This window comes from Eptatretus burgeri, chromosome 5 (assembly GCF_056783735.1).
Source record: "Eptatretus burgeri isolate ZD-2024b chromosome 5, Ebu_testis_v1, whole genome shotgun sequence".
NCBI classification, from domain to species: domain Eukaryota; kingdom Metazoa; phylum Chordata; class Myxini; order Myxiniformes; family Myxinidae; genus Eptatretus; species Eptatretus burgeri.
The window spans coordinates 103,676,839-103,703,404 of record NC_140965.1 but is presented as its reverse complement, the minus strand read 5'-3'; the positions used below and the strand labels follow the sequence as shown (position 1 = coordinate 103,703,404).

At 40.1% G+C, this 26,566-nt stretch overlaps 1 protein-coding gene across 2 annotated transcripts in view; it reads left to right on the top strand.

Moving 5' to 3' along the window:
- Nucleotides 1-26,566, top strand: part of LOC147027096 (uncharacterized) — a 547,644-nt gene that overhangs the window by 470,625 nt on the left and 50,453 nt on the right. For both annotated transcript variants that reach the window (XM_085883264.1, XM_085883263.1), the window contains 7 exons: nt 282-389; nt 561-614; nt 8,617-8,670; nt 8,859-8,966; nt 23,508-23,561; nt 23,687-23,722; nt 24,246-24,299. In XM_085883264.1, coding sequence (XP_085739390.1) covers nt 282-389; nt 561-614; nt 8,617-8,670; nt 8,859-8,966; nt 23,508-23,561; nt 23,687-23,722; nt 24,246-24,299 — 468 coding nt within the window. The remainder of the gene's footprint in view (nt 1-281; nt 390-560; nt 615-8,616; nt 8,671-8,858; nt 8,967-23,507; nt 23,562-23,686; nt 23,723-24,245; nt 24,300-26,566) is intronic.

Here is a 26,566-nt window from a genome sequence, read left to right as displayed (position 1 = left end):
AATTTTACAGATTATTAAATACACAGGTTGGTGATTTCATCTGAACCTTAGCTCAGGATGTTGTAAACCCAGCTTTAAATCCCACACACAAGATGTGTTTGTCCACTGTTTACGAATGTAATTGTATTTCTTATTAAAATACACTGATGTCTATTTTCTGTCTTTCTCCTGCATGTGATTTTTGTACATCCCATCCATGAGCCTTTAATCATTGTAATTATCTCATTTGATGACCTGTTCCTCCTCCCCTCCACTCATCCCCACCAACCTTCTTCTTGAAGGGGGAGCTTGGTCTCGCTGGTCCACAGGGACTTGCAGGCCATTCTGGGGCTCAAGGTCCGCCCGGGAAGTCTGGGACAGAAGGAGTCCGAGGAATTCCAGGAAATTCAGTGAGAACAAAATTGTGAATTAAGAATTATATTTTTTGCACAGTGAGCTCACAATAAATCAGTAAAATGTTTTACCTCCAAAGCAACCTGTTAATTTTTTCGGTTAATTTGTTTGTTACTTCGATTATTTTTGATTATTTTTCAATTCATTTGTTTGCTATTTGCATGCAGGGTGATCAAGGGCAACCTGGTTCCCCTGGAGAACTTGGGCCACCAGGCCCAGTGGTAAGTGCTGTTGATGGAAAATAATTTGTGGTATAGCATCAGTCGTAGTCATCTTTGTAGAGCAAATAAGAGAAATATCTTTCAAGTAATGATACAAACATGAAACTGGGCATGGATATTTTCATTGGGTGATTCTTCAAATCCTACTATTAATTTGCAATTGGTCACTGGCTTTGATGCCAATACAAATTTTTATTATGGACCCGAGACATCAGAAAGCGACATATATCGAACAAACAGTTTCAAACGGAGCATCTCGCCGCCATTAACGCATTTAAATAGCATCAGATGTGGCAATTGAATGTGAATCGTTGCTCCCAGCTTGCCAGCTTGATGACAGAAGATCCCATTCGCATTTTTGCGTCCTCCATCCCTATCCCGTTTGGAATCCCGTGTGGGCACAGGCAACTTGGTAGTGCAATCAGAGCCACTGAAATTTCAAAATGGTGACCAATTTTTTAACAAGATGGCTGCCAATTTCTTTGTCCATTATGTCCATTTTTGAAACATCATTGATAAGGATTAGTAGCTTATGATCCAGCAGAAACCAATTTTGTCAATGTTTCACCTTCCAAATGTTCCTGAGCATCCAAGATGGCTGCCATTTTCTCAAGATTTTTCCATTTCTCCGTGAATGTCTATTTTCAACACTAAAATTGACTTGATATCATGCAATAATTTATATTGCGTACAAAGTTCATGTCAATTTATTTTTGCATGGATCTGTTTCATTCAATTAGTACATGTTTCTCTTGCTACTCCTGGCACATACAGCTACGTGGTGTGCTGTGCAGGTGAAACCTCAGCAAAAGTATTCACACCTACGACTACATTCTTTCTTGCAGCCACACTTGGTCAGTTCCTGCCAACTTGGCGTGATTGTTGAATGGTCGTCCAGTATATCTGCCACATGTCACCTTGCTTGATCCATCCCCAGTCAATAGGACATTGGGTGTCTGGCTTGGGGACAGCCATCTGACCGCAGATGATTCCTTTCCTGGTAGACAGCACACTTCGCATGTTATTTGAGAGCAGACTGAGTTGGTGGGATGCAGTCGTACGGCCTCTGCTTTTGGGCAAACAGATGAAGCCTGGCATCATTGACACTTGTATCTGCGCTGGACCTGTCAAACACAACTACCACAAACCTCTCTTGGACCTGCACATCATCATAATCAACTGTTGGTGGATGCTGACTGAGTTTGGTGAAGGTGCTTGAGACCTCATCACACATGTTCCATGTCTGCCATGCCATTATCTTTCCCTTGCCACAGAAGACAGAAACAACGTCACACCCGCTGCAAGCATGGAAGAATGGGATTGTGTTGGAACTCTCTGGCCATATTGTGGAGACTACCTCATGCACTGGAATCCAACAAGAATTTGCTCCTTGGCCCAAAGCAATCCACATTTTCTCATGGCCAGCCCAGTGGGGCAAATGTAATCAAGTTAAGTTTAATACTTCTAAAACTCAATTCAATTTCTCTCTCTCTACTTCTCTCTACTTCTCTACTTCACTCTCTACTTCACTCTCAGTCAACTCTCCATTCTCATTTGAAAGCTCTACAATTACACCATGTGATACAATAAACCTACTACGTATTACTCTGACATTACGCAAATAACTAAGTCTGCCTCGAAGAAATTAGGAGTCCTGTTCAGATGAATCAAAGATTCTTCTCCTCTGAAGAGTTGCTCCAACTATATAAAGGATTGATTCATCCTTGTATAGAGTACTACTCTCACATCTGGGGAGATTCCAGCTCCACATACTGACTGGACAGAATTGTACACAAAGCTATTCGACTTGTGAACTCCACCAATCTGACCTCAAAACTTGACCCGCTCAAATTATGCTGCATAGCAGACTCTCGTTCTCTTTTCTACAGATATTACTGCAGTTTCTGCTCGCAAGAACTTGCCGCTTGTGTACCTCCACCATAAGTGGGACAAAGGAATACTCGACAAGCCACGACATCACATGATTGTGTGGCCATTGGAAACTCAAGGGTGGGCCATTACGATGTTTCTTTCTTTCCCTCCACTGCCAAACTCTGGAACTCTTTAACTTCTCACGCCTTCTCCTTTTCAAAAAGCAGATTTTTTTACTTCCACAAAAACTCTGAGACTATTCTCTCTTTCCTTACTTTTCTATCAATGCAGTTCTTTTATTTAAGGCCTGGCCTCGATGAGGTCTATTTAGTCTGTGACTGGAGCCTTCAACATAAAAAAAACAGCTCCTTCAGGGATAGCAGAATGGATATGGCAATGACTACCGCATCAGTGTCATTTGCTTTGATCATGATGTCCTCCATTGTTGTATGTCTGGCATGTATGAAAATCCATGTGAGCATGTTGCCGCATCATCGAGGGAGATCATCTGATTGTTAATGGCGTCTTCTCACTTTATCACAGTGACTGTGCTTGTCATATGTGCTTCAGATATTTTTCTCTGCAAGAAAGTCGAAAAGCTCCATTTTCTTGTTGTCATCTCGTGGGAATCTCATTCAGATTTTTGGGGCTTTGCTGGTTCTGGTCACCCTCCTTCTGACTCTGTCACCCCATTTAGACCTTGCTTCAGACTTTACATTGGACTGCCAGTATACATCAAACACAAAGTCAGTTCTCTTGTACTTTGTTCAGCAGTATTTCACCTTAGGAAGGATGTCTTCTCTGGCAGTTAAAAAACATCTTTGATGTACGTGAGGGTAGGGTGGTCACCAGCGCTAAACCATATGTGATGATCGCATCTGGCACTGGTTCGGTGACTGACATCACTTCAGCTTCAAGTAATTTAACCAGCTGAGCCTTCTGACATGCATGGAGTTTGCCTTTATCACTGCGAGGAAGGCAGGGGCTGATTGCTTCTCTTGCTTGAAAAATCAATTCAAGTCACACTCTCCTGACTTGAAATGAAGAGCCGCGAGAAGAGGTGGCGGTGAAGTCTTCATTCAGTACCTTCTCCTTGGAACTGCTGGCAACTTGCTAATGTTTGAGGAAAGCAATCTTGTTCTTATTGATTGGCTGATCGAACGAGTATTGGTCTTCACTACACAGCCACCACCCCCCCCCTCCCTTTCCCTTGAACTGGTCTTTGACTGGAACTGGTGTTTGCCTCTCTTGTTGTGGGTAGCGATAATTTCAGCAACTGCAGGATCGGTGATATCCTTTGTGTCTAACTCTCTGCACTCACCCTTCCTAGTTGCACCCAACTGCTCATGGACTCTGTCATTTGCACCTGAGAAGATGGAGAAGTGTCCAGCAACCTTCAGTTCTGATTCTGCAACTAGACCAGACAGCATCAGCTCACATGTCCTAAAAACCTGCTCTGCTGCTCTTGCACTTCCTTGCTCTACCCTTATCACATTATAATTTGTCCTAGGTCATATTTCATCTGCTTTGAAGTAAATCAACATCACTACATTCTATAAAAAGGTGCAAAAATGGATCCCCTTAACTACAGACCCATTAGCTTTCTTCCAATCATCAGCAAGGTCATGCAATCCATTACCTCATTTGACATAAAATCATTCCTTTTCTTCAATGACCTCATCTTAAATCATCAATTCAGATTTAGACCTGGTCACTCTCCAATGGACATGCTGCTTCTTATCTCCCAACAATGGATGTCACAAAAGGTTAGGATCATCTCTCCAGACATATCTCGAGCTTCAAATACACTCTGGCATTCCTGGCATACAGTCTGGCACTTTCCTCTTTGCGGATGACTCCACCCTCTGCCGTGATGTCCCTCATCCTTCAGATAGACAGGCAGCAGCTTCTTCTCTATCTCTCTTCAGACCTTGACAAAATCACAAGCTCCTCAAACACTTGAAATATGTCTTTCAATCCTGACAAATCTCACACTCTCACGATCTCTCTTTGAAATGACTGTCTAGCAATCCCTCCTATCTACTTTCTTACCAATCCTCTTGAAGAAGTTCAGTCATTAAAAATCCTGGGTCTCACTATCAGCAATGATCTTTCTTGGGCAATCCACATTTCAAAGTTGGCCTCCAAAGCCAGCCACCACCTGAGCATCAGACAAACTCCTTCCCCTTGGCATACCTGAACTCTTATCCACCTACAAGGTTGATGAATTTGTAGCTTTATGAAATACTGCTCTTTCCTATGGGCTGGTGCCCCTGCCTCACACCTTGCTCAGCTTGACGCCTTGAAAACCAAGGCCTTCAAGATCATTGGAATCGCCCGTGATGAAGCTGAGTCTATGGGCTTTTCACTTTGCTGTTGCTGACAGGTCTCAAGTTATCCCCACTGCCCTCAGTTATCTCCAGGGTGCATGTGGTCCACCAGCATCCCGCTTCTTGTGAAACTCCCAAAATCCAGGATCACTGCTCACCTCCACTCATTTGTTCCTCTTTATTCCCACCTGTGGTGCCAACTTCCACATTCTCTTGAATCTCATTCTTCCCTCCAAGTCACCATGACACCTGTTCACCATCATCTCAGATCTCATCACCCATCCAAAACCATGATCGTTTCTATACCCGCTAAACCACCCTCACCCCCCAAATTTTGCTTCTGTATCCATCGTATCCACCCTTGCATTCTCCCCTATCCCTCAACCTTACCTGCACATCCCTTGTTGTCCATCACCATATAATTTTTATACAACACACACACACATATATATATATATATATATATATATATATATATATATATATATATATATATATATATATATTGTACAAAAATTTATAATAATAAAAAAAAATTATACCAAAAAACCCAGAAAAAAACCTCGTTTGTGAGCTTGATCGGTGGCCAGAGTTGAGAGCTCTCTTCCAGATTTGTGCACAACAGAGTTTCCCTTCTGAAACTCAAGACACTTTTGGGTTTTGTTGGTAGATTATACATCATGTCCCTGAGGTGAACTGGAAGTCACCACACCTAGTTAAAGTTGTTGTTTGTGAAGAAGTAGCGTATCAGTTCTGACAATGCCTCGCAACACAGTCTGAAGTCCACTTTTCTGAATGACCAGATCAGTGTGAGAATAGTCAGCTCCATGGCTAACACAAGATACCAAAACCCAAACTGTGGGCTCTCGAGTCTACGCTTCTCAAACCAGTCTTCAAAACCAAGGACTTCTTCTGATCTGCCAGATACATCGTTGTTGTAGTCAGAATGTGCTGCTTTCATCAGCTTGTGTGGCCTGCATGCTGTTATCTGGCATGCTTCTCATGTTGTGGTGATGCTTCAGGCTGATAGGGAAGATTCAGCAGTACCTGGTGAGGCCACTCCTGCCTCAGAAAGGACACTGATCCATCCACTGTCTTGGAGTATTGTTCCTATCAAACTCAGTGTAGCCATTTCAATATGAAGTCCTCCAAACATGATCATGAAATTGTCCTTGCAGTACTCTGGCCACTGCTGTTGGATCTGCTTGGCTAGGGCATCGAGTGGCTGGTCAGTGGCAACGACATGGGTGTGTTCTGGATTCAGGAATACCACCAAGTCATGGATCATTCCCATTACATACTTGATGGTGACAGCAGAATGAGCCTGCTCTCAAAGAAGGGGGAGTAGTGATATGATAATCACTTTAAATGCCTGACTCCTCTTCTCTAATGAATGGTAGGCTGACCATATTATGCAGACAGCATCAGCCACTTCCTCAATAACTATCACCTCTTCCAGACAGGCATACTCCTACTTCAGGTGCATTCTGCTAGGGTCTGGTAAGGTCAGACGTTTCATTGAGGGGGGGGGTTAGGATTCTTCTTAAATAAGCTGGCTGGATGTTAATGCATGCTTCAGAAAGCCCAGGGACTTTTTTCATCTCCTCGTTTGAGTGGTTCATATTCCTCACCAGTCTATCCAGAGCTTGGGTGTTGAAAGATTGAAATACTGGTGCCATGGACGGATGTGTTTGCTATAGTTGTTGTTGGGTTGTGGTTGTGGTCAATGCTGATGTCGTGAACAACCTCTTTCTCAAGAATGGCGGACAGATAACCCCATTGATCTTCCATATACTGGGTTACCACTGCTTCTCCTGGTTGTGCCGAGATTTCTAAAAGTGTCCTATGAAATACTTATCCCATTCCAATGGAGCATATCGATGAGTTGCCTTTTCCTGTTTTTTTGCGAACACTGACACCCCTTTCACTGTGTACATGGGCCTATCACAATGTTTGGAGTGCCTGTGAGTCTTTACTGCTTCTTTTTACTTTGTGAAGTGGTTGTACTGCAAGAGCTATGCCATAGCTCAGTATAATTGGGATGCACCATGTCTTAGCTGTCTGCACCGTGTTTGATCATGCACACAAACTGAAGAAGTGATGGAGGAATGGCTGCTTCAATGCATCCCTCATGTAATGAGTTAAATTTCAACTTGTGTATAAGCATCACCCTGCGTATGATTGCAACAGCTTTGGCTAAGTGAATGGCTTCACTGTATTTACACATCTGTGCTAGAACAGAGCCTACATCTTTCTGGAAGACAAGCAGTCCATCCTGTCCTTGATGGTGAGCCTCCAGCTGAGGCATATGTGACAGTAACTGAACCTTCAACCTTTTGGAATTCACTTCTGGTGATTTAACACCCAGATGTTCACGTTTCTGCTTATTGAGTCTGACGAGATCCGCAAGTCTGAATATGACTTGATCTGCACCTTCACTCATACATAGCCTTTGTCTATGCTTCCTTCTAAGTCGTCAGTTCCATACTATTCTGATACTCTCGGGAACTCAGATGGATTTTCTCTCTGTTGTATAATGCTGTGAGGCAAGTCAGGTGGTACATCAGCTCCTGTGCTGCAACATCTCCAGCACCTAATTTTACCAGGAGCATTCTGTCATTTCAGGTCTATCATTTCAGGTCTTGGTTAACTCTCGCGTTGAGTTTCAAGATCATCACTTGTCTTAAAGCAGGTCCTGGAATTTGTTTCTCACATAGAAGGCATTCAGATACCTTAGGATGTTTAGCTATTCTTTGCATCTTTCTGCGGTTCTCTTCCATGTCTGTGGCAGGGTTGGTTATTTTTTCAGCCCTTTGTAACTTTGTGTTGCAAATAGAAGTCGACAGCTTTGATGATAGTTTGGATTGTGTTTTTTCGCAAGTTATCCTTTATGCCTCCATCTTAAACTAGTCTGGCTGTGTTCAGCATGATCAGTAGGGTGTTGATGGAATGGAAGAGAGGAATATTGGTTGCGATGTTGCTATCGCCAGCTTTTCCTCTTTTGGCAGGGTTTGTAAGTGTTGATGTCAGATCTTAATTATTGTCTTGTTGACAGACAGAATTTGGTCCAGTCAGTTTGCCATTTAGATTTGGCAGTCTCATTTTCAGGTACTCAAACAGTCTCAAATGAAAAAAGGAGATGGCTGAGAGGGTTTAAAATAGCAAAGTTAGGTTTACCATGTTTCTAAACATAAAAATAGACACTGAGATCACTCAAATTGGCAACTATATCAATCTATTTATCAAAAATGGACTTTGGCAGGATAAATTGGTAGCCATCTTGAAAAAAAATGTAAACTATCAGTCATCCTGGTGTTTCGTAAGCAGGGCGAGGCATCAATGCATGTGCAGTACCTCGAATGGATGGTAAACTGGGTGTCCCGTCTTCCAGCATTAGGTGGTGGACGTCAGAGATCCCACAGTATCCTTTACGAAGAGCAGGCGATCTCTCGTCGGCAACCTGGCCGAATTCTAAATTCAAAAATTTCTTCTTGAACTTACAGGGGGCACATGCACTACATTTGGAGCATTGCTGTGATTCCAGCAATGATGTATACCTGCAGACAATGTGCTGCATATGAAAGAATATTATAAAACAACTGTTTTAAGTGTGACATCCTCAGAGATCAAACAAAAACGAGAAAAATCATTCGTAGACAAGCAAAAATAGCTTTCCTGCTACCCTAAAAGTACACATTATTCATACAAAGCATAATCTCTTCCTGTTTTTATATCGTGCATAATTTAATAATATTAATATATGATGAAAGTTTGAATGATCTCATGGAAGGTATTTTTAGGGACCACCAGGACTTCCAGGCCTTAAGGGTGTTCCAGGTTCAAAAGGAGAACAGGTGAGAGTGTGTGTGTGTGTGTGTGTGTGTGTGTGTGTGTGTGTGTGTGTGTGTGTGTGTGTGTGTGTGTGTGTGTGTGTGTGTGTGTGTGTGTGTGTGTGTGTGTGTGTGTGTGTGCACCCAAACATACATTTAATGCTTAATGCTCAAGGTGCCGTTCTGATATTTATTGTTGATTCTGAGTTCAGGGACTTCCTGGCCTTATTGGCTTCATCGGCCATCCAGGAGAAATAGGTGACAAAGGTGACAGGGGAGTACCTGGTTCATCAGGACATCCTGGCCACAAAGGAGATCAAGTAAGTGGTGGAGGCTCTGATTCAATAACAAAAAATCCGTATTTCTTTTGAATTGTGTCCTTTGCTCTGAACAATAAGGAAATGCTGCACAGAGTTATATGTGACATTTGATGAGTGGGCATTTAAGTATTTCGTATGCAACGTTACGTGGCGAAGAATGGTAAGATGTAGGTTTTCTCCTGCCTGAATTTCCTTTCCTTGTGAGTGGTGACACCACTTATTTTGCTTAAGATATGCAAGGCTGTAAAACACATTTATCGTTGTTGGTCTTTCTTCTTTCTGATATTTTTTTCCTTCTGTTTTTAAATGCTTTATAACTCCATTTTATAATCTCCCTTTATTTATTTATTTATTTATTTATTTTATTCTGGTCTTTTTTTATGTTTCCCATGTATATAACCTGAGAGCCTAATTGCCTGGGATTTTTGTAAGACTCACAAATTTGATCTTTGGTGAAGCTGCAAGTACATTTTTTGGACAAACTTTACCAATATAGGATAGTTAATCTTTGAGATAAAGTGCATGCGTTTCGCTTTGTTGCAACAATTTTATGTAATGTTTCGCTTCATTATAAAAAAAAATACTTGTTTCAATAATTTATTGTTTTTACCTTTTTATATGAGAGAGAGAGATAGAGAGAGAGAGAGAGAGATAGAGAGATAGAGAGAGAGAGATAGAGAGATAGAGAGAGAGATAGAGAGATAGAGAGATAGAGAGATAGAGAGATAGAGAGATAGAGAGATAGAGAGATAGAGACACACCTTATGTAACTGCAATTTGGCCTTAATTACCCCGTGCATGTGAAGCAGAAAGCGGGGTTAAGTATTCGGTTCATTTCCATCTGTCTGTCTGTAAACGTCAGTTTATGATCGAGGAATAACTTACTTAAAATAATGTTATATTTTGAACATGAATCGCAAAACAAACCTACAGTTTCGGAGAAATTTGTCTCTGAATTTGCCCCGATCGCACTTGCGTCAAGGAGTGAGATAATTTTTTTTACTCTGCTTGCTTGGCAGTCAAACAAAATTTAAAATCATTCCAAACAGGAAATTTACTGTTTATAAGGATGTCATTAACTAAATATAAAACAGGCACAAAATGACGAATGGTGGATAGGGTGGTGTAATTGATGGACACTGTGTCAATGGTGGTAAATCTGGTAAATTCCAAACTTAATTAATTGAAATGACTTTTACAATCTTTGTTTTATTGAAGTTGAATCATATAATTGAACACTGTCGAGCACAAATCGCCTTCTTGTCACTTCCAAAAACTCTTCTGTTCAGCAGTACTTGGACATGTAAAATTAAAGGTGTTGTATAAAGGTGATTTATAAGACTGCTTGAACAGCATTAAACTTCCGGAATCTTTTTTTTTATGATCTTTAAAAATCATTATTTCACTAAAATTGAAGTATTTACCTGAACACTGTGTGGAGTAACGTGTTCTTTGAGCACTCTAATTATAATGTGTATTTTCATGACCAGATATTTGGTTTTGGACTCAAGTGCATGCTTGCTTTGCTTAGCTTTGTTATATTTTTATTTTACCTTTTTTATAAAAACAACAATTGTTTCTTAATTAAGAAAAGGTGACGTTCAGGATTGCTGTTAATTATGTGAACATTATGCACTCCCCTTTTGGGTAGTGGTCCACACTAAAGCATTGTCGAGATCTTTCGAGTAACATTACCTACTCGTCTTCTTGGAATCCATTATCATACCAGAACTTACTAATAATTCAGAAAAATGACAAATAATATAATTTTTAACATATTAAATTTTCTATGTGAAGATGTGAAAATCGATCATTGTCTAATGCATCACCAAATATCCTTTGGCATCTGTATGATGAAAACAAACTTCCAACTAATCTAAATACACCTATTAGCAGCTTCTTTAAAGACCTCCAATTGTTCCCACCTTTTTGTGGGGTCGACTGGAGAAACTTTGTTGTCCTAAGTCTTTCACGAACTGATTGGCCAGACCTGACGTTCAATACAGATGGTTCGGGGAAGGAATTTGTAATCGGTTCCATTGTTGCCGGCAACAGCTCCATTACTCTGTGAAAAACGTCATGGTATCATTGACGTCCACCAACTAATGCCAGTAAACAGGACACCCAGCTTAACATCCATCCGAGGGACGTTGCACTTTGTGATGCAATTTGCACGCAAAGCACAAATTCCACAGTTTATCGTTTGGCCAAGAATCGACTCCATGCTCCACAGATCACAGGTAAGTACTCTACCTCTGCCTGCCCTCTATCTATTGACCATATTAAATTACCTTTTTAATAATTTTTTTTAATACATGTCAAAATCTAAATTCCTAATTATATCATCAACTTTAACTGAATATTTCATGTTGAAACCTCCATAAAGCAATCTTCCTGTTTTGTTAAAAGCACCTGTTTTCTCATAGGAAATGGTCCCAATTAAAAATAAAATTTCTGCTCGATGTATATTCAATTTCATTAATTTCTGCCCGACAGCTGCTGCTGTAATTGAGGACCCAGCAGTTTGCTTACTTTACAAACAATTGCTATTCTCATTTTAATGCAGTAATTCGAGTGATACAAACTTTTCTTTAGAAGAACAAGATCTTATTGGTTCTTAATTGAGAAAGCATCAGCCTAAATCATACAAAAACTGACATGAGATTCTCAGTTGATTATTTCTTTCTCATCTGGTGATACATTATTGATGAGCTGTTTCATAAATAAGCTAAACTTCGCATGTCGGGAGCAAAGAAAGATGGATGAGATGCCAGAAATAGCAAAATCTGTCCAGGTTAACAGACAAATACAATTCTATGTATTTTCAGTTGTAAGAGATGGAGTGTGGTGGGAGGTTAAATTACCTGCACAGTCATCCAGGGCTTACAAAACGGTTCTGGAAGAACGCTAAGAATACCAATAGAAATGCTTGAGCAAGACCACAACATAGGACATTTGCTGACACAAGTTTGGGAAAAGACATTGTCATTAGGATTTATGTGCTGGCGTAAATGCTGAGCTTTTGATACTCAACCAAACATTGAGTAAGTAATGGATGTCATTAAATATACGCTCGATAAGCTCAGTTGGATAGCAGATTCAACATTCTGCTTGAGTTAGAAACCATTCTTCCATTCCTGGATCTACTGTAGCTTGAATATAATTGAATAAACATGACGGAATATATGATAATTATAAAACCAAAAGATCGATAGGTTGTGTACACAATAATCTCTGAAGTTATTGATTCAATGGGATATCGAAAGCACATTGGGGCTGGTAGGATTATTTCGAGGGATTACTCACTATGTAACCTGGGTTTGAATCTTGAACCAACTATAACTTGCCATCCTGGTGTGCCTTAGGCAGGGGGTGTCGTCAATGTGTGTGATGTCCTTCGGATGGACGTTAAACTGGGTGCCGTCTGCCAGCATCAGTTGGTGGATGTTAAAGATCCCACGGTGTCCTTTGTGACAAGTTGGTGAACTATTGCCGTCACCAGGAACAAATTCTAAATTCCTGCTCAAACCGAAAAAGGGCACTGCATCAGCGGCATAGCTGTGCCCCCAGCAAATTATGCTACCCAAAGTCATGTGCTGCATATGAGAGAAGAAGAAGAAGAATAATAATAATAAGAAGAAGAAGAAGAAGAAGAAGAAGAAGAAGAAGAAGAAGAAGAATAATAATAATAAGAAGAAGAAGAAGAAGAAGAAGAAGAAGAAAGTCACACTGGATAAGTTCAATGAGGTTTATCAAAAGAGGCAGAGCAAAAGCCCCTCAAATATCAAATGTAACAACTAGAAGGGCACTCGATAGAGTGCATACCTCTGCCAGGCTGAGCAGTGAGCAGTTTATGTTTTGTATTCCATTGATGTGTTGGATCTGCATCCATACCTGAAACAAAATCGAATCAGCTTGTTCTTGTCACTGACCCAACTCATCCCATCAAGTTTCATCCGAATCCATCCATACCTTTTTGAGATACCCTGCTACAGTATATATCGTTTTTGGCACCATCTCTCAATGCAAAAGAATCGTTAAAATTTTTTCCAATATCCATATCCTGATGCGAGTATTCACCAAAATATAATCAATTCGTTCTTGTCATACTCCCAACCTGTCCACGAAGTTTCATGCAAATCTGTCCATAACTTTTTGAGATACCCAGCCCACAAACAGACAAACAGGGGTGAATACAAAACCAGGTGGCAGAGGTAAGAAGTCTCATTACTGTTTCCATCGTAATAAAGAGTCACCTTTACCATTCATCGTTCAAGCATTCCTTTTGTTCACGAGATTGTTTACTGGTATGATGTAACCTTCTCAGAAAAACAAGCTCAAATGAGCTGAGATCCTCGTCCTCTTAATGATGACGTCATAAAAACGAATATGACGTCATTGTGATGTATCAGGTTTGCGATAAATTATCTGTGCTAATGCCCGGCTTGATTCCCACAAACAAAATTCAAACAGCTTACCTAGTTTCGGAGATAATGGTATTGGCGATTTCCATTAGCGGCGATATTATGACGTCAACTTTTTTCTCTGAAGAATTTCCAAAATCGGAGATGGTTACTGCCTGTGCGTGGGATTTCTGCATATACACGGCAAGTTTCACGAAGATCCGCTGAAAACTCTGGGTTGTGAAACAAAAAATGTCAAAAAATAGGAATGACGTCATAAAAATTGATATGACGTCATCGTGATGTATCATATGTGTGGTAATTAATCTCTGCTAATTTCCTGTTCGATTCCCGCAAACAGAATTCAAAAAGCTTGCCTTGTTTCGGAGATAATTTTTTAGGCGATTTCCATTCGCGGAGATATTTTGACGTCATAACTTATTTTCTTGGAGGAATTTTCAAAATCGGAGATGGTTACTGTCTGCACAGGGAATTTTTACATATATACGCCAAGTTTCAGGAAGTTTCGATGAAAACTGTAGGCTGTGAAACAAAAAAGTCCACAAGAACAACAACGTGAGTGAGACTAAGAGATCATCCACGAGGATCTAATTAATCTATTTGAAATCTGTTTAAGTACATAGGATTTTTGTGAGTCACGTTAATGGTTGAGATGGCCAACATAACATTTGGAACTCTAAGCCAGGCCCACTATAAAGACACGGTGAAACTGTACTCTCTATAATGACACCACACCCTGATCACAGAGCCAATGGGACAGTTCGAATGATCAAACACATTAAACTGAACCAGATAGGAGGCTTGATGGAAACATGGACATCACATCACAATACGCTTAATTACAAAAATAGAGGTCTTTATTTTAACTATTAAATCCCAGATCAAAACCAAAAATATGACCGTGTCCTGAAGCTCACCTGGATCAAGATCAACAGTCCCCCCCCCTGCCCCCGCAGACTCCCTTAAACCCTGATATACTTTTTTTTTAATGCTGTGAACAAACTTTGGCACATCACGAGTGATGAAGGTTGTGGTCAAGTTTCACTGAAATTGTGTGTGTCGTTTCAGAGAAGAGAGCAAATACCTATTTTGGGGATCAAACTGCCCCCCTCCCCCCTCAACAAAGATCCCCTTAATGAGTGCAGATTTTGATGCGGTCAACACACCTTCGTTAGGCATCAGCAATGAAGCTTGTGACATGCAAGTTTCATCAAAATTATGTTTGGTTGAACTGTTTGTTCACTGACTGACTCGCTCACTCACTCACTCTCCGAAGGACACTGCTTACCCACATAAGCTCACCTGACTAAAGTCCAGGTGAGCTAAAATGGAGTAAATATTAAACAAGCAAATGAACATTTCACCATTTTTTGTTTTTGTTTTTCCTTTTCCGAACATTATCGAAGTGCCGTATTTAAATCTACAGGTCCAGCAGCAGATGTACAAATGTCGGCAGCACAATAAATATCCTTAGTGGTTTAATATATAAAGACGGCACGTAACCAGTATCTGGAAAATGGCATTGGGAAGTTTGAAGAAGGGAAATTAAATCGAACAAGGATTATTAGCCAAGGCAGTGCAATAAGTCATGGTGTTGCTGGGCCTGAACTATTGAATAAGAAAAATAATAGGGGTGAAAGATGAAAAATGTGGCACAGCATCTTTAAATCTTGCTGCGCACTTGCTGACCCAACCCACTCTTCACTGATGCAATGCAAGAAGACCGTCTGTGACAATTTATTCTGTGAAAGTCTTTGATAATCGTGTAATGTGCGGTGATTCAGGACCGCCGTCAACAAGTTTTACGGGTGCATCAACTCTATCAAGCATTCTTAGGTGAAAATGTTGAAATTTAATGACTAGTTGTCGGCCACAGTCATGCATCGGAGTGGAGTGTGCGGCGGTCTATGACGATCTCCAATGTGGTGCAACGTATTGACCAAGTAAACTTCAGATTTCAGTGACTTCTGGCCATAGTATCAATATGACAGACTTTTGGTCAGAAGAGTAAGAGGCACACCTCGTAGATTTGTGATAGGATCATGGTTCCTGGGTGACTATACCAGCAAATCGTATTCAACGTGAAATTCCAAAAAACACAAAGGTATTGTGATTCGTTCTGCAGCTAAGATGATGCCTGTTAATGTTGTGTTTCTCCCCTCGATCCATTGACTGACAAGCTACACTATCTCCTTAAAGAGTGTAGGTTGCATCCTATGGAAGTTAACAAGAGAGTGCTCAAATTCTGCAGCAAGTTTCACAAGCAGGTTGTTGAACGCTCCCTGAGCCGGCCTTATCTCCACTCATGGCTTTACCCACAGCCACTTCTTCCCCATGGCATGCCGTCGGTGACATACCAACACGAGTGCCAAAGCAGCAGTGTTCAGAGGTTTCACCCAGCTCATCCTCTCCCTGCATTTCTCCTTCATCACCATTTTGTTTTCCAACAGTGTCATCAGCAGTCTTGTAGTGTGTGCCAGTCTACAAAAAAATGAGATTGTACAAGATTCGTCACCGACGGTCTGGTTGCGTCGTTTTGGTGAACTTGGGCTTGTTTGCAGTGGGCTTTACTCTGGAAGTCTCTGGGGCACGTTGGCATGCTCCGAAGGTACCAGTTAAAAAAAATACCTCTCACAATATAGATGTATGCCATGGGTGATACAGAAACGTACTACAGGATTGTATTACCTTCGATGAGCACAATTCAAAATACAAAGCAATGGCACTCTGTCAAAACTTGACGTCAAACCGAGGAGCACACATCACTGCACAAGATTGAGATTTACGTCTCTTCAGGCAACACTCATCACACCTGATTCATCTGAAATATTGCAATGTGATTCTCCCCAACTCTATTCATTGCCAGCTCAACACCTGTCTTCTGATGGATTCAACTTTGACCTGTCTGTTTCAAGGCTTTGTGGAGCTTCAACCACTGTTTTAGCAAACAACCATGCAACCCAGCTCTGCACCAGGCAACTCTTCCACTCTCGCCCTTTTAACCCTCGTCATCCCTCTCGTACCAACAAGTATTAACTTTTATCAGCAACTCTTCCGTCCTTTATAACCTTCGACCAAGGAGTGAGTTTCTCAGTTACCTTCTATTGAGGCAATCAGTCAGTTGTTGTGAATGCTTGTGGTCTGTTCTCCAAGCATGCCATGTGTCAGTCACACCTGTTAAAACATTCGTTCCTGACTAAGCAAAGAGATTGACTGTTAAGGTAATCAGGTATACTGGAAGCATTTCCAAATGAACAGGATACATTAAGTAGTAATTCCCTCCAGATGTCTCTTTCGCAGAATCTGGATGAGCAGGATATGCTAATCCCTTTGTTCTCCACATTTACCAAATCCTAACGTAGCCTGCCTGCTGCTTCCGACCTAAACTTGTACAAACTATGTCTTTACTCCAAATCCAACGTTTTCTCAACTTAGTACACGAGCAATAAAAATGCTAATAGAACTAACCGAATTACATCATTGATGTATCCAATATCCCATTCTACCAAACACAACAGTCAATCCCAAGAAGTAATAAATAGAAGTCAAACCCATTTTCTGCTAACATAGCATGGGATTCAATGAAATTTGCCATTCTCATCACAGTACACACATATCTATCCGTATAAATATAAATATATATATATATATATATATATATATATATATATATATATATATATATATATAAATATATATATATATATATATATATATATATATATATATATATACTCAAATTCATATATACTCACAGTATATATACTCAAAAGTGATGTTTGATATGCAATGCGCTTACACCGTTTGGTTTCACTATGATGGAATCAGTTTCCTCTTCCACTGATGTTACAAGTAGTGAGAAAATGTATATTTATAAGTGCATTATCCTAAACAGCAGTGACATTTCATCACCTCTGCATTGCACAACTCCATGACCTGAACACTAATTTTCCTTTTACCCGACAAGATGTGCCTTTTACACCAATTGTTGGCACAAGCAATCCACAGGGAGAAGATGCAATCTCCATTACCCTATTGTTATGGTTATTGATTCACAGTTTGGAAGATGAAGCATTCTTTGATAACTTTTTCATTCAGATTAATTTAGCTTCACCTGAGATGTCAGATGAATATTAAAATGGAGGTTCAGCAAATCAGGGGGCTACAAAATTATCACGAACTATGTATAATTGTAAAATTAATACAACTATGCTTAAAGATATGGACAGAGGACCAAAACGTTTCCACTTCCCACAAGATTAGAAGGCATCAAGATTAAGTAAAAAGTACAGTTATCCATTTTGGTGCTGGTTATACTTTCTGCAACAAAAAAAGACAACTAAAACATGATGACATCATAATGTGATTGGTATTGCACATTTCTACCATCAAAGATGGGCATTTGTACAAATGCTCTGTTGGTGGAACATTTCAAAACTTTGCTCGCATTCTAAATGCATACTGTATTCTTAAGAGGTATTCAATCACAAGAGAGACTCATCATCATTGTCGTCATCGTCATCATCATATTTGTTTTATGATCGTTTCCCTTAATCCGAAGGGAGGCTGATCAGTGATAAACAGTTTCATTGAAAAAAAAAGTTCTGGAATAACAACATCGATGCCATTTTTTGTGAATTCCATATGAAACTCGAAGTGTACATGGTTGAGACCATACCTCCGCCATGTAATGCCTGATCCACGGGAACATATCGAGCCCAATACATTTTTGAAATATTATGTTATACAGTACTATGTCGTGTTTTGGCCCTATCTCTCAATTATGAGGTATCTCTTTAAAGAATAAATAATTCTCGTATCAAGATCCGGATTCAGATCTTCACCAAAATTGAATCAACTTGTCCTTGTCACACACTCAACCTGTCCACCAAGTTTCATCCGAATCTGCACAAAATTTCTTGAAATATTGTGCTATATATCGGTTTAGCCCGATCTCTCAATGGTGAAGAATCACTTAAAAAAACTAGAAGGGCACTCGGTAGAGTGCATACCTCCGCCACGCAATGCCTAATCCACAAGAACATATCGGGCCCAATACATTTTTTAAAATATCATGCTATACAGTACCACGTCGTTTTTGGCCCGATCTCTCAACGGTGAAGAATCATTAAAAAAAATAAATAACGCTTGTAACCAGATCCGGATTTAGATGTTCACAAAAATCAAACGTATTTGTCCTTGCGACACTCCCAACGTGTCCACCAAGTTTCGTCCGAATCCATCCACAACTTTTTGAGGTATCGTGCTATATATCGTTCTGGGCTATATTTCTCAATGGTGAAGAATCATTTTTAAAATTCTAGTAGTCGGATCTGGATCCGGATCTTCACCAAAATCGAATCACTTTGTCCTTGTCATACACCCAACATGTCCACAAAATTTCATCTGAATCTGTTCATAACTTTTTGAGATATCCTGCACACAAACAACCAAACAGACAAATAAACAAACAAACAGACAGAAAGGGGTGAAAACAACCTCCTTCACCTTCGATGGCAGAGGTAAGTAGAACACCATAACATACCTCCACCAAGCTTAGCAGTTTACATTTTGTTATCCCACTGACAGGCCGGATCTGGGGTTGGACCTCACCCAAAATCTAATCAGATTGTTCTTGTCACCCACTCAACTCATCTACTACGTTTTGTCATAATCCGCCCACAACTCTTTGAAATGTGATGCTATCTTTCGTTTTTAGCCCCATCTCTCAAGGCTGAAGAATCACTTGAAGATTAAAAATTCTCGCATCTGGATCTGGATCTTCACCAAAATCGAATCAATTTGTCCTTGTCACACACTCAACTTGACCACCAAATTTCGTCCAAATCCATCCATAACTTTTTGAGATGTTCTGCTCAAAGTCAAACAGACATCGTCTGTGGGTCAAGGAGACCTACCGTGCACCACCCCTATGATCCAACCTAATGTGCATAAATATGTTCATTGATCTCCCCTTTCATGGAAAAAAGATGTTAACACGGAAAAAAACTCTTTTTGTCCACGTTTTCTCACTCTCTATTCGGACCCATATCAAAATATCGCTTTTTCAGCATTTCCACCATTTCTTGAGGTTCGTGAAATTTGTGCACTTTGATATTGCAATATCTCAGTAGTTACTTGCTCAAATGAACCCAAAGTTGGCATGTTACTTCATTGTCCTCGTCATAATATTCAGACAAAGCATGATGAACTTGCCAAGTTCAAGTCTTGAATTAATGACATCATCTCATTTGAAGAGTTCATCAAGGATAGTTGAGAGAAGAAGGCAGATTTATTTGAGACAATCAATAAATCAAAGCTGAAGACCATGACAACCACAAAGAAGACAATCAAATTGAAGACATCTTGGCAAAAAGTAAATGAATACTAGTATGAGCAACGTGGTTTTTCAACTACTTGTGAAGGCTCAAGCTTCAGGTGTTCAACTGGACTTATACAAAGTGATGAAGTACCCACTTACCCCTGTTCCCTCCTCAATGGGTATATCAGAGAGTTTTCTGGCAAAAACTGACTAATCCAAGGGCTTCCAGCATCTTGATAAAGATGTTGACAATTCAGCTCGACCTCTGAGTGATGAGACAGTGATAGTGGAAAATGGAAATTCTGTCTTCCATTACATGCGGAAGCTACCAGAGAATTTTCGAGAGATAAGCCTCAATATCTTCAATGCCGATCAGATGTCATCTTCAACACTGACATGTGCAACCCGACTGGTCGTCATTTGAAAGGCAGACAAGAGGATGCGGAGAGAAGATAATCATTCAGGGAGGGAATGCAAAGAAACCAGGAGACTGGAAACAATTCCTGACTAACGATGAGAACAAAAAACAGCTAATACAAGTCCTACAAGATGGATGGAGTAAAGATGACATGGCCAAGAAATTTCAGGGCAGGAAAATGATATTCATCTGGGAAGGAGCTGTGTACTTGTTAACCTCTCGAAATGGGAAGCAAGTGACACAATTAGAGATCACTTCATTGAAATCATCTCAGGAAGAAACATATGCCTGTGTAATTATCTACTGCATGTGTGGTAAAGGACAACAGTACAATAATGTATGAGTAAAGAGCCCTGACAGTGACATTTTTTTCATTTTGCTTCACTATGCTCCTCAGATCTCAGATGTTACCTTGCTCTTTGATAGAGGAAGTGGCAACGAGAAAAGGTTGATTGATGCATCTCAATTTGCTGAACAGTCCACTCCAGAGTATTGCTCTGCCTGACTTGGTCGACATGCATTCACTGGCTGTGATTCCACAAGTGCCTTTGAAAGGTTTGGGAAAATCCAGCCCATCAAATTGATGCAAAACTCTAACACGTTCACAACACCTCTTGCAAACTTGGAAGAATTTTGGTCCCTTTCAGATGAATTAATAACAGGCCTTGAAGTATTCACATGTTCATTGTATGGCAAATCGAGATTCAAAGATGTTGATCAAGCCCGGCTCCAAATTATGAAAGAGAAATGCAGAGGTGATTCAGATGTACTCACCCCCTCTGCCAATGAAGATTTAGCATCTTTTCCACCGTATTAGAGCAGTCTGGAAGAACACATCTGTAGAGTTAATTACCAAGTGGCAAAATAGAAGAAGACCAATCTTCCAGATCCTCTATCCCCTCTCCGACGGATAACCATGATTGATCTGCCGGTAGAGACAATTGGAGCTGACCTTTCCACCTAAGTTGGTTGATGTTGCTGCATCAGCAGAAGAGGACTCGAGTGATGATGAGTTTGATTCAACCAGTGAACATGACTTCTCAGATCCAGACCATGACAGACAGTGATGATGAATCATCAGAGAAACATGATTCCCCAGACATGTACATGGAAGCAATGATTAGAGGTTTTTTTTTAACTCATGATATTTTAATCTTGAATTTGGACAGAAATGGATAAAGTGTTTTGAAGTTGAACAATTTTAAAAGGAAAGCAGTTCATCGTCAATTTATTGATAAATCTTGTAAAACAATATTGTGAGACAGTGGCTTTTCATTTATTTTTCTTTAAACATCTGGATGGAGTTCTACTTATAACTCTTCCTCTGTGGGATGAAGGTACTTTGTGTCTTGAAAGGGTAAATATATCAATGTTATTTCTATTTCATATTTGTTTCCTTCCCTCGTACCTGTGCTACACAGTCCTTTACAGGTATTAAGGAAAAATAATTATTTGCATTCATCTCTTATAAATGATTTTTGTTCTTTGTCTTATTTCAAGTATTTTTGTTTTGGAAATTGGCAATAATTTTCAATACATTGGTGTGAGATGGAAAATAAAAATTTTAAAGATTTCTTTAATATTATGAAGTTAGCATGTTATATTGGTTATGCTGTGAGTAACTACTGAGATATTGTAATGTGAAAGTGAACAAATTTTACGAACCTTAAGAAATAGCGGAAATGCTGAAAAAGTGACATTTTGACATGGGTCCCAATAGGGCGTGAGAAAACGTCGACCAAAAGAGTTTTATATCCCCTGCCACATGGCGGAAGGGGGATATTGTTGTCACCTGGGTCGTCCGTCCATCCGTCCGGCTGGCTGGGCGTCAACATTTATAGCTGTGAGTGCGATAACTCATAAACTGTTCGCCATATCGATTTGAAATTTGGGTCACATGTACCACCTGAAAAGGAAGAACCCTATTGATTTTGGGCGTGGCCGGATCCAAGATGGCCGACTGGGGTGGCCATCTTGAAAAAAATGTTTTTTCGCCATATCGATTTGAAATTTGGGTCACACATGTACCACCTGAAAAGGAAGAACCCTATTGATTTTGGGCGTGGCCGGATCCAAGATGGCCGACTGGGGTGGCCATCTTGAAAAAAAATGTTTTTTCGCCATATCGATTTGAAATTTGGGTCACACATGTACCACCTGAAAAGGAAGAACCCTATTTATTTTGGGCGTGGCTCGATCCAAGATGGCCGACTGGGGTGGCCATCTTGAAAAAAATGTTTTTTCGCCATATCGATTTGAAATTTGGGTCACACATGTACCACCTGAAAAGGAAGAACACTATTGATGTTGGGCATGGCCGGATCCAAGATGGCCGACTGGGGCGGCCATCTTGAAAAAATGTTTTTTGTAATAAATGGAAAACCGCTTATCTGATTTCAATTATTTTTGGTTACTATGTCCCTCACCCCTGGGGAACTTTTTCCAACATGGTTTCGGCCCGCTCTGACATCCAATATGGCCACCAAGCAGCCAGGTTGAAAGAAACATCGTTATCGCGATATAGGCTCTAATTTTTTTCTTTTCTGATGAAACTTGCTGGAAATGTAGGTCACAGAACGAGTACTCCTATGCTAAGCACACCATAAACAATATATTTTTGGTCCAATTCAAACTTTTTGCTGTATAGCTCGAAAGACATGATGACCAAATGGTGTCTTGTTTCCAACTCACCTCCCTCATTATCTGGAATATGTATGACCTTTTTCAATGGCGGGGGATTCCCCATCTCTGATGGGTATGTTTCAATGTTAACATCTTTTTCCCATCAAAGGGGACATCAACGAACATATTTATGCACATTCGCTTGGATCATAAGTGGGGGAGGGGCAGTGCACGTGCGGTCCTCTTGGCTCACGGACTAACAGCAGTCGAAACATCACCTCCAGCCACCTTCGGTGGTGGAGGTAATAGACAGAATGATGTTTAGGTCAACGTGTGGAGAGGTGGGATTAATTAACATGTTTTGCAGATAATCGACCTGATCCAAGTACAGGACAAGAATGGATGGCTGTAATATTTTTAGGATGAAATTGATTGTACCGAGTTCAGCATCATACATGAGACAGGGTCTGAGCTGAATATAGTGGGGATACAGAGGTGTATATAGATTAGCAAACAGCACAAGATTGGAGTGACAGTAGGCAGACAAGGATGTAAACAAACATGTCCTTACAAAATGAAAACAAAAGAAAATTTGAGGAATAATTGGTATGATGGAAAAATTTGGAATGTCACTTTCACAAAGACCTCATTAACACATTCCTTTTTCAAAGCAAGATAAAGTGGAATGTTTACATTTGAATTGCATGGAATGTCTAAGTTGAACCTTGACCTATTCCTTTATTCATTCTCCACAGGGTGTTCCTGGTCCGAGTGGTCCCATTGGTCCATTCGGGTCCCCTGGCCTTCCGGTGTGTTTCGCTGTTAATTATCAGCACAACTTCATCAGATGATGATGATTATTCTTTTTAATATTTTAAATATTTGCTAGTCACATGACATAAATTTAATCATCCATAATAAACTCTTTTTGCAGGGACCACCTGGTACAAAAGGCAACAAAGGATCTACGGTAAATTAATAATGCATGATGTCATAATCATTTGTAAAAAAAATCAACAACAACAGCAACAGCAATAATAACAGATTATGTACAACAGAACAGTAGACTTTCAGTAAAATGTGCAGCTCTATTATTTTCATCCAACAAGAGGAATGCGCAAGGCATTTCTACAAGGGGATATGTTGGAGTTCACAACAAAGTGTGAATTGGGTCCAAAGATTATAGGGATTGGCTCCAAAGTCCAGGCCAAGCAGATTATATTTCTTCCCTAAATGTCCTCAATGAATCAAGTCAGTAATTATTGTTCAATGAGCTCAGTTTCCATCAGCTTAGAATCCAAATAGTTAAACTGCTGCCTTCAGCTGGCTTTGAACTCACACCTCTGGTACACCAGTCCAATACATTTACCTCTAATGGGCTCAAGCTTCACACCTGAGAAAAATCAAATCATGATTGTACATATGCTTACTGCTTTCAAATGTTTTCTGTAGAGATGAATATTTATCATTTCAATTTATTTTTCACGTTTTAGGGTTCCTCGGGTACCAAAGGTGAATCTGGACCTCCAGGTGCTCCTGGATTGGCCGTAAGTCATCACTTCGCATTGCAGATTGGTATCTATCGCAATAGATTATCAAGAAAACAATGTCCTTGTTAGTTATTAAGATAGCAGAGTAAAAGACAAATATAATTGTGATATCATGGTAAAATGAGCCGGAAGTTTCACGGTGTTTATTAATTATGGGCAAAAATGCAAATAGGTGGCAGAAATTGTCATTTTCAGCTTTTTCTTTTTGCAGTTTTGCATTGTCGAACTACTCGACTTTGTGCAAGGGGAAAGTAATAGAGTAATGTCAAAAAGCAGACGATAACGAACATGGGAAATGGTTTCCTTCTTTGCAGAAAGGTCACATCATTTGGAATCCTGTTTAGGGCAGTTGCATGAATATTCATTCATTCGTTAACTGAATAGGATTGCAGGGAAATGCCATAAACAAATTGGCATTGTTGCTATGGATGACGTCAGCTTTCCGGAAAGGTGACTGCTGATGCACAGTCATCTATTAACTGGTGCAGGATATGATCAATTCCTCCAAAGCCAGTGCCACTGTGGAAGGGTTTTGAAGTGTTTTCATCTCTTGAAAAGATTTGCTCACTCCAAAGCTGCCGTACTTGACTTTGATAAGTGCTGTGTTATCCGAGTAGACATTACAACAACTGCGATGTTGACCATACTTCCTGTACTTTGAAAGTGGTCAGAAGTTGCAAGCTGGGAATGAGTTCCATGGAGGAGAAAGGGTGTGGGGTGATCACTGATTAATTTGTTGATCCTTCGTTATCTGATGTTGAAAGTAGAATTGATGGGAATGACAAGCCTGATCTTCCTTAGGTTAATGACGTACGTTCTCATTCCCCAGATGCTAACATAACTGGGCCTGCCAAATATAGCGGTGATAATGAAGATAATGGAGCTTTTTACTGCTTGTTATATTTTCTGTGACATCACAAATCATTTATGTAAACAGCGTAATTTTATGGTTTGAAATGCAATGACATTCATGTAATGGCAGGCACTATAAGTTAATCTGTTTTGCTAATTATATAATTAAGATTAGTTCATGATTACAGTACAGTAAACTTGCACCATCGATTTCACCTGCAGTAATTTGAATATAAATAGGCAATCTGCATTTTCAAATGACAATTTTTTATCGACAAATTGCAAACAACTTAGCCAAACAATCCACACCAAGTCGACTGTAACATATTTTAACCAATTAGCAGAAATGACATAATATAAGCTTTTCCCGTGAAATTTGACAGAAACGTTTTGTATTGTACATTTTAATATCATCAGAAAGGTCACATGCCTTCAAGATCATTGGAATATCCTGCGACGAAGCTGAGTCGATGGGCCTATCACTTTGCCATCGCAGACAGGTCGGTGGTCTCTCTGTCTTCTTCCACCTCCTTTCTGGTCTTATTCCTTCTGCTCTTTCCATACTTTGTTCCCCCCAGGTTTCTGCAGGGCTCGCGTGGTCCACCAGCAACCCCCTTCCAGTAAAACTCCCAAAATCCAGGATCACTGCTCACCTCCACTCATTTTTCCCCTTTTTTTCCCACACCTGTGAAACCAACTTCCAAATTCTCTTAAATGTAATTCTTCCCTCCAAGTTTTTCAGACTGCTGTTCACCATTGTCTCACCGTGATATTTTCTGCACTCATTAAACTATCCCCCCCCCCCCCCGCTACTGAATTTGCACATCGCTTGTTGGCCCTCTCCTTCTATTTTCTTCCTCAGTCCTGCTGTTGGCATTTCCCATTCTCTCCCTGCTGTCCCTTTTGTGATGGTCTGTCCCGATCTGTTCTGTGTTCTGGCTCTTACATGAGCCTTTACTCTGCATACAACAAAAACAAAAATCTATATCATTGTGCAAATGCTTATAACCATTAAAACTGCCCTTATTAAGGTGAGTGTGCATAATTTATAGTACCTTAATCTTCCACGCAAGTTCTCTTTTTCATTCATGACATCACCCAATGTGTTTGCCCATTTTTAGAGAACTATACATTCAATCATCCGAGACCAGTATTTGGTTTTGCTTCAAAGTTTATTTTCTGTAGATCAGGAAATGTACAGTAGATACCTTCAAAAAAGACTACCAACATTTTGTTGTGGCAAGCCACAATTAGCCTCGTTTATAGCAATTACTGGTTTTTAAGCCTGGTGTTGGCTTCGCAGTTAAGGTGGCTGGCTTGGGAATTTTAGGGTCCTGACTTCAAGCCCCGTTGGCTGCTGAATTAACACCAGGTGTGGGTTGACTCAGCCTGTCATCCTTCTGAGGTTGGTG